Genomic DNA, 9,740 nt, shown 5'->3' with positions numbered 1-9,740 from the left:
ATTATCAGTTGCAAGTGAATAATTATCACCTTGGTTGCCTCAAGAGACAGATCATGAGAAAATATATTGGTAAATTGAAAGACAAAAATAACCGAAAAAATCTTCAGAAAAAGAAAAAGCAAAGAAACCAAGCAAGAAGCAATTACTGTAATTAGTACATATATGTGCAACCCTATATAAATCAAAGTTTTGAATTAAAGTTATTTTCTCTAAATATTCATTTTTCTTAGAAAATAAGAGCATTCTTAAACAGTGTGGTGATGCAAATCAATTACTGATACACCTCAAAAACAACTCCAAAATTTAGATTGGGACTACATGGTGATATGACCTTATAACACTATTTATGAAATCTTCCTAAAAATCACTAATTGTCTGAAAGATCTCTTTATTGCTGCCTTCATCTCCTTATTCCTAAATGCGTAGATGACTGGATTTAAAAAAGGAGTCAGCACAGCATCAGAGAGTGAAAGAAACTTGTCCATCTGTGAATTGGGGTGTGGCCATGTATAAATAAACATGATTGGTACAAAGACCAAAAGGACAACAGTAATGTGAGCTGACAAAGTGGAGAGTGCCTTGGGTGCACCACCTGAGGAGTGTTTCCAAACAGTGAACAGGATGACAATGTAGCCAATGAGGAGGGCAATGAAAGAGACAACACAAAGTACCCCATTGTTGGCAATGACTATGAACTGCAGTCTGTAGGTGTCTGTACAGGCCAGTCTGAGGAGCCGAGGAAGGTCACAATAAAAGCTGTCCAGTATATTAGGACCACAGAAGGGCAAGTTAACAATAAGTGCTATTTGGAACAGTGAGTGGGTGATGCCAAGGGCCCAAGCAACAACTGTAAACAAAATGCACATCCGTGAGCTCATGATGGTCAGATAGTGGAGAGGCTTGCATATGGCCACATATCTATCAAAGGCCATGGCCATGAGCAGCACCATCTCTACCCCACCAACAACATGGAGGAAGAAGATCTGAGCAATGCAGCCTCCAAAAGAGATGACTTTTTGCTTCTTGTAAAGGTCATAAATCATCTTCGGTGAGGCAACAGAACAGGCTCCTAAGTCAATGAAGGAGAGGTTGGCTAAGAAAAAGTACATGGGAGAGTGTAAGTGAGGATCAATGGTCACAGAAAATATAATGAGAATGTTTCCAGTCATGCTTGCCACATAGAGCACAGAGGAAAATACCAGGAGGAGAAGCTGGATCTCCCATGAATGTGTGAGTCCCAGAAACACAAACTCAGACACAACTGAGTGATTTTCTCCATCCATTGATCCACCCAGCTGGGCTGTGGCTGCAATTATGAGAACTAAGGAAATGAAGAGGAAATTGTGATTACACAGATGACAAGACATCAAAGAATTTCAATGCTCTAATTACAAATAAAATGTATATAGTCATATAGTCCCCTAAATATACAAAAGAAAAACACAAAAGTCAACATAATATTACAACATGTAAACTGTAACATATTTTAAACCTATTGCCAAACTCTTACTGCAATGTTCAGTTCTCAAATTCATGAGTGTATATGATATTCATCACCTGTTTAAATCATCTCTAATATTGACTATTCCTCATTTTCAACAGATTCCATCTTGCTTTTATATACATTCTCATGATCTTTTTCTTTTTTCATTTTGCTCTCACAACTCACAGAAAGCAGCAATAAGAGGAAAATATGATTAACTGATGGACTATATAACATGTGGAGTGAAAAATTCTTGATGTGAGTCAAGACTGAATTAGAACAGGCTGAAGCTTGAAACTGAACAAAGAGACTGGTGTACATGAAATTGAAGAGCCCCTAAATGTAGTAGAAGAAGACAATTATGTGGACTCTAATAAAAAATCACGACACCACTATTTTCCTTTATACTTTATCATGTCCACTTCTAACCTGGGTGCCTTTAGTTCCCACACAATTTTTCATGACTATAAAGCCATAAGCTGGACTCAACCCTCTGCAAGGATTTCATAAGGAATCTGTGCCTCCAGGTGATAGAAGATTTTCTCCAGGCCTAAAAAATATGCATTTGGAAGATTTCATCAGAATTCAGCTAAATCACATGCCTAACATAGCCACTAAAAATATAAAGTTGCTCTGCAAACAGTACTTTTCAGTCCATGTACATGAAGGTATTAAAGACCAAAACTTAAAACACTTGAGATATTACATTTTAATTCATCAGTGTCTCAGTCTACCTTTGGTGACATCTTTTATGTCCACTGCCATCCCCCTACCCGTTAAAGTACTGAGTGAGGCCTGCATGGTCACCCATTGTAAAATTTCATATTACCCTGATTACTTTGAAATGCACTCAGATATTTTATATTCACAAAAATTTTTATTTTATGCTTTTGATTCATGATTATAAGAATAAGAGGAATTCAAACATTAACAAGACATACTTTATTAGGGCACAAAGCTTCCTCCATGATCTTAACCCATAGAACACAAAATGTAACACTGGAGATTTAGTCCTTTAATGTGTGTTGTATTTACATGTCACATGGAGGATGAGCAGAGAACAGTGTTATGTTTCTTCATTTCCAATACCCACCTCAATCCTTCCTGATAGTGGAGAGTAGGTCCTGAGAACACTCAATACAAGTTAATCACTTTAGGAGTTGATGAAATAGAGTAGAACAGGAATATTGACATCCTTTATTTCTGCAGCTACAACTCCAGAACTTCTCACACAAACAGCCCTATGACTGATGCCCTCACTCATCCCAGATTATAAAACTCAGAAAGGCTGTCGTGTATTGATACCAATTCTGGATCACCATCACAGGCACAAATACCACTATATTCTCACTTACACGTGGTAATTATACTGTCACCTCCTGAGCCAATAGTCCACAATTGCACGGTGTACACTTTCTATTTTAAGAAACATGGGACTTCAAGTGCGGGGTGAGACCAGGGGACCACGGCATATGCTGCTCATCAGGGCAGGACAGGACTGATGGGAAGAGTATGCATGGAGAGGAGGTGATGGAGACACTGGGAAGGAACCCAGGAAACTCAGTAGCTGTTGAGAAAGATCCAAGGCCTTAGTGAGAAAAAGCACATGTCCACATAGTATTGAGAAGAAAATTCTCATGGAATTCTATAAAACTCATTTCTCATTTGGTCATCAATGAGAAGGAGAACATGAGACCCACAAAAATAAACTGAGTTTCCCAAATTACTCATTTGTCAGAATTGGGCACCAGAAGTTAAACCCCTTGATTCTATTCCAAAAATATAAATACTAAAAAAAGTGATTAAGTTTAAAAAACTGAGAACAGTGATTTTTTTCCTAGGTAAAACTAAAACTAACAACATTCACTAAGTGTCAATTATTGATACTAAATTATATAATAGGCCAACAACAAGTAAATATGTGTGACTAGTTAAAGATCATTTGACAAGTTCAATAATAGTTCATTGTATTTTGGAAAGTGATTACTTTTCCTGCTATTAAGATTGGTGTAAAGATTTTAACTTTGCTTGTACTGTAACTGCTCTCTACAACTGTGAAAAACTTAAGGTGATGTTGCTAAGAAGCCCATTCTCTCTGTTATTATTAATTTTATTAACCTAAAACTTCAATTAAAATCCCAATTACTTCTTGTACCTTTTACTGAAAATTCTTTCACACTTATTTGCTCTTTTGCTAACTTCTATAAGTCAAAGAACAAGAAAACAGTTGAAAATACAAGAATTGTACACATACCAAACACAATCTAATGTGGTATACCATACAAGTAAAGGGAATATTAAGATGAATATTTAAAAGGGTTTTGGGGGGTTGGGGTAGAAGGTAATTCATGGTAGCAACAGCAATAGGGAAGGCTGCACTAGGGCATAAATATTGATTCACCTCTTTAGATAATAGAACGGAACAGAAAAAAGAAGGAAAGTACATGCAATTTCAGGAAAATACCATGAATTCTATGAGGTTACCTATTAAAATTAAGTGTCATTATTCATATGCATATGGCCCATATTATATATTCAGGTACCTATAGAAAGTCAGTAGATTGGTCTTGTTAAAGAGGTTACGTTAATAGCCCCAGCATGTAGTAAGGCCAAACCTTCAGGTTAAGCGATCTCTATTATTCTTGATTCTGTTCTCTCTCAGTGACCTTTTCCAATAGTTTTAACAGGCATAAGAGAAAATTCCTCTTTTAAAAATTTATAAATGCATTACTCTCAGTGACAGAGAATCCATCTCTCAGTGAGAAGCCACTTAAAGCTTCACAACAGATTTCTTGCTAGGGATTAGATAGCATTTCAACTCCAAACCTACAACCAGCACTCAACTCATTTTCCTAAAGTCTGTAGAATAATCTGGTATGCAGAAAAATAAAACAGAAAGGATAAAAATGAAGATTTAAAATATGGAGAAGATGGGAAAAGGGAAAATTAGGAAAGATAGATACAATATAAAAAATGAGATCAGGAGAAAAGGGAAAGAGCTGAATGCGGTTCAGGTGATGAAATACTCTAGCCTCTGTTTCTGACAACCCAAGTAAGTTAAAGAGAACATCAATCTCTCACCTGTAATTCACTGATTCAGCGCTGCTCCTGTCTATGACATTGAGTTGCATTTAAGGAAGGAGAGAAAAGAAAGCTGCTTCTGTTAATCGCCCTGTCACCCTCATGGAGTTTCTGTGAAAATCACACATGGTAATGAACAGAAAGACTTCTCCAGATGCTGCACAATGATGTACACATGCAATTCACTGTATATCTGAACTGTTAATATCATTTGAGGAGTCTAGAAATACCACCTAGCAGGAGAAAGACTTACACAGAACAACAGACAACAAGCACATGAAACTCTCCCTGGTGCATGTTTTCTGTGTGTTCTACCACTCCAGAAGTACTCTCTTTCCAGTCAGCCTCTGTTGTTACTAAGGGTCACAGTACCGTTATTTTCAAAAGTGTGTGGTTATCACATGGCTTTATGATCACATTAAAAAGTCCAGAAAACAGTTCATAATCTTTACTTCTATCTTTTTCAATCCTACAAATATAAAAATCACAGATTGGCTTTTATACATTATGGCAGAGTGGGTAAAATCTTTGACTTTGAGAGCAGCCAAGCTTGTTTTTGAACCTGGCTCCACCATTATTTGCTATATGAGCATGACAAAGTTATTTGACCTCTCTGAACTTCAGATTATCATTAACAACATGGAGACAATTTTACCTCACTTCCACAGTGTTTGAGAAAAAATGACATAATACATAAATAAATGACATAGTAGCACATAGTATGGCACAAAAATGGCATTTATTCTACATTGAAGACTCTCTATGAATGACTTTCATATATAGAAAATCATTCCTCAAATTCAGATTCTGACATTATTAAATATTGAAATTAGACCTAGTTTGAGGTAAAGCCTTCATGTGTGCACTTGCATCCAATCATTTAAGCATATCTCCCAATAAGAATTTTGCTCCTTAGTGGACATACCAATCAAAGACTGCCTGACAGGTACAGAAAGAAGCTTTATGCTCTAATCAGGCTGTGTCCCTTCCACTACTGCTATCCCCTACAACCTAATGCCATAAACTTCAATTCTCCATATTTAAAACATTATATTATTTCTGACCACATCAGATAACACTGGCTCTTTCACTTGTGATTCGGGATAAATGGGAGGAGAAAAGGAAGAAAGGGCCAAGGCAGGTACTTCAAGAGATTTCTGAAGGTTCACATAGGTGTTCATCTGCCCAGGCAAGGAAGCCAAACTATGCAATACCAGCTGCTCAGAATAACAGATTTTTCTTCCAAAATGCTTTTTTTCAGGAGATCTATAAATTCTTTAGTTTTTATTTTCACTTTAATTATGTAAATGTAAAAAACAAAGGAATTTTAGGCACATTATAAAGTCAGATGGTTACTCACGACCAAAGTTTTAGTTATGCTCTATTCCCAGTCTTAACTTCTCACTTATTCACTTTGTTAATTTAAAGTCAATTTACTTATAAGGCCTTAAACCATAAAAGTCCTAGAAGAAAACATAGCAAGTAAACTACCTGACATCAGTCTGCGTACTATCTTTTTGGACACACCCCCTTGAGCAAGATAAACAAAAGTAAAAATAAACAAGTGGGACAGGACAACTAAAAAGCTTCTTCACAGTGAAGGAAACCGACAAAACAAAATGGCAACCTACAGACTGGGAAAATATTTTTTCAAAAGATATTTCTGATAAGGGATTATGCCCCAAACTACAAGAAATTCATACAGATCAATCACCAAAAAATAAGCAATCCAATTAAAAAATGGACAGATGACATGAAAAGACATTCCTCCAAAGAACATATACAGATAGCCAACAAACATGGAAAAAATGCTCAACATCACTCACTACTCATCAGGGCAATGCAAATCCAGACCACAGGATATCAATTCACACCACTTAGAATAACAATTATCAAAAAGTCAGCATATAAAAATTAGTGGGATAATCACACTGTAAGGAATAAAAATGTTTAATCACTATGTGGTACACCTTAAACTAATATAACCAGTATAAAATTGTATAGTGACTATACTTAAAAAAATAAATGAAAATAACAAAATACTACATATCAGATCTTAAGATAGACTATGGTGTACAAAGCCAATCCATATCTAATATTTATATAAATATACACCAGACATTAAGTGATGCATGTCATGGAAGTGGAAACAACCCTCTAACATATGAGAACTGTGGAGATAAATAACTATAGTGATGAAAAAGGAAGCCTAGGAGATGTAGCAGTTGTGTATAGATTTAAGAGACAGTAAGTATTATACCACATCGATATAATTTCTAAAGAAATCACTTTAACCAGGTGGTAAAATATAAAAAATAAGCAAGTTTGTTGTTCACTGGGTTAATAACAAAGCATGCAGAATGTCTACAGCATAGATATTGCTTGGAGAACAGAAGATAATAAGGTGACAAAGATGATAGAGATTAGTTTGTATCTAACATTGGAAACTAATCCTGATATTTAAGAATTATTAAGTACATGTTTCTGAAGAACCTTCCCTTGTTTTCCCTATTGTCTTCCCTCACATGCCCTCTGGTTACTATGAGTTTCTTCTTAATTAAATGTCTCTGGTTATATTTGCTTGCTTATTACTTTTGAACAATAAAAAATGAGAAAAATAAGAAATCAAGCTTGTACTATAAAAGAGAATTATTAAATAAATACAGGGAGGCAATAAATAAAGAGGTACAAGGAATTAATTCCGAGCCCAAAACTCAAGATACTGACAACACCAAATGCTAGCCAGAATGTAGACATACAGGAACAGAAACTTAGTGAAGGTGGAAAAAATGGTATACCCACATTGGAAGACAGTTTGACAGTTCCTTCAAAAAGTAAACATACTCTTAACACAAGATTCAGCCATCATATTCCTTACTATTATATCGAATGGACTGAAAATGCACCTCAACACAAAAACCACATGGATGTTTATAACAGTTTTATACTCATAACTGCCAAAATCGGAAGCAAGCAAACTGTTCTTTAATAGATGAGTTGATAAATAAACTGGCATATTCATACAATGAATATAATTCGGTGCTAGAAAGAAATGAACTATCAAGCCATGAAAAGACCTGGAGGAAATGAATGCATGTTACAAAATGAAGGAAGCCAATCTAAAAAGATACATACTATATGATTGATTTCAACCATATGATGTTTAGGAAAAGGCAAAACTGTGGGGAAGATTAAAAGATTAGTGGTTGCCAGGACATAATAGGAGACAGAGGGATGAACAAAGAAATCATGGAAGATTTGTAAGGAAGTGAAACTATTGCATATGATGCTACAGTGATGAATATAAGTAATTATACATTTGTCAAAACTTATATGGTATACAACACCAAGGTGATAATGGCATGTCGGTGTAAGTTCATCAGTGATAAAAAATGCACTACTTTGGAGAAGGATGTTCACAGAAGAGAAGGGTGTGTGTGTGAAAACAAGGGTATATAAGAATCATCTGTACCTTCAGTTCAATTCTGCTGTAAACTAATACTGCTCAAAAGAATAAAGTTCATTAATTAATTTTTTATATTTTTCCCTGAGCATTTTTTATTTTTTAAATATATGTATGTATATTTTAAATTTTATTTATTTTTCAAGTACAGTTTTTTGTCTATTTATCCCATCCCAGGCCCCCCACCCCATGCTCCCCACCTCCCTCAGATTTCCTCCCTTCCCCCAGTCCTCATTTCTGTGTCTTTCATACTTGTTCCTCAAAATCCCTCCCCTTTTCCCCCCTTAAATTCCCTTCCCTCTCCCCTCTGGTCACTGTCCCCTTGTTGTCTATTTCAGTGTCTTGGCTTTTATTCTGCTTGCTTGTTTGTTTTGTTGTTTAGCTTCCTGTTAAGGATGAGATCATATGGTATTTGTCTTTCAAGACCTGGCCTATTTCACTCAGCATAATGCTTTCCAGTTCCATCCATGTTGTTGCAAAGGGTAGTAGCTCCTTCTTTCTCTCTGCTGCATAGAATGCCATTGTGTATATGTACCACAATTTTTTGATCCATTCATTTACTGATGGGCACCTAGGTTGCTTCCAACTCTTGGCTATTGTAAATTGTGCTGCTATGAACATTGTGGTGCATAGGTCCTTTGATATTGATGTTTTAGGGTTCTTAGGACATAATCCTAGCAGTGGAATTGCTGGGTCAAAAGGCAGGTCAATTTTTATTTTTCTGAGAAAATTCCATACTGTTTTCCATAATGGTTGTACCAGTCTGCAATCCCACCAACAGTGAACTAAGGTCTCCTTTTCCCCACAGCCTCTCCAACATTTGTTGTTTGTTGCTTTGTTTATGATAGCCATCCTGACCGGTACAAAGGTTTAATCTCCAAAATATACAAAGAACTTACATGACTCCACTCTAAGAAGACATCTAACCCAATTAAGAAGTGGGAAAAGGACTTGAACAGACACTTCTCCAAGGAGTACATACAGAATATCCAGAGACACATGAAGAGATACTCAATATTGTTAGCTATGAGAAAGATGCAAATTAAAACCACAATGAGATATCATTAATTAATTTTTTAAATAGTGAAGAAGGAACACAAAGAAGAAAAGGAAGAAACAGAGTAATTTCATGAGTGAAGTGGGACGATAAAGGAGATGAAATAGAAGTTGAGACAGAAATTCCCATAAATTTTCCACCTTATAAATGGAAATTTTAGACCTGGTTATTGTAGACACACAATATAATGACTATCAAATGGGCTGATTAATAAATAAGTAACATAATAAATGCAATTGAGATGTCAAAGAATGAAATAATCAAAATTTCCCATTAGAGGGTGCATGACAGTTTTCAGAGACACTACATGCCACTCTGCTGTAACACACCAACAATGCTCAACAGCTTCCAATCAGTCAAAAAGAGCTGTAACCATTAGGATGATAAGGGTTGAAAACTGGAATGAAAGCTGAGGCTGAAGATTACAAAATGATGAAAGGTTTCTAGGCATTGGATAGACCTACCAACTGGCAAGACTGACCATAAATCCCCGGGCAGAGAAGAGGGAACATGAAACCAAAAAAAAAATAAAAAGTTAAACAAGAGGTCAAACAGTTGGGCAACTTAGAGAGAAAGATAAATAGACAGAGGCTGAACTCTGAGTCTTCCCTGATATCCTTCCACAGTTTTATTCTCATTCTTTGAGGGCAATATGT

The 9,740-nt window shown here is 35.8% G+C and overlaps 1 protein-coding gene across 1 annotated transcript; it reads right to left on the bottom strand.

Moving 5' to 3' along the window:
• Window positions 1-344: 344 nt before the first annotated feature.
• On the bottom strand, window positions 345-1,283 carry LOC119040272 (olfactory receptor 4F3/4F16/4F29-like). Its single transcript, XM_037133191.2, has one exon. It carries the CDS (start codon window positions 1,281-1,283, stop codon window positions 345-347), a length of 939 nt encoding a protein of 312 aa, XP_036989086.2.
• Window positions 1,284-9,740: the final 8,457 nt, after the last annotated feature.

This window comes from Artibeus jamaicensis, unplaced genomic scaffold (genome assembly GCF_021234435.1).
Source record: "Artibeus jamaicensis isolate MK-2021 breed Jamaican fruit bat unplaced genomic scaffold, CSHL_Jam_final contig_885, whole genome shotgun sequence".
Classification (NCBI taxonomy): Eukaryota; Metazoa; Chordata; class Mammalia; order Chiroptera; family Phyllostomidae; genus Artibeus; species Artibeus jamaicensis.
The sequence above is the reverse complement of the archived record's forward strand: the minus strand, read 5'-3'. Positions and strand labels throughout refer to the sequence as shown.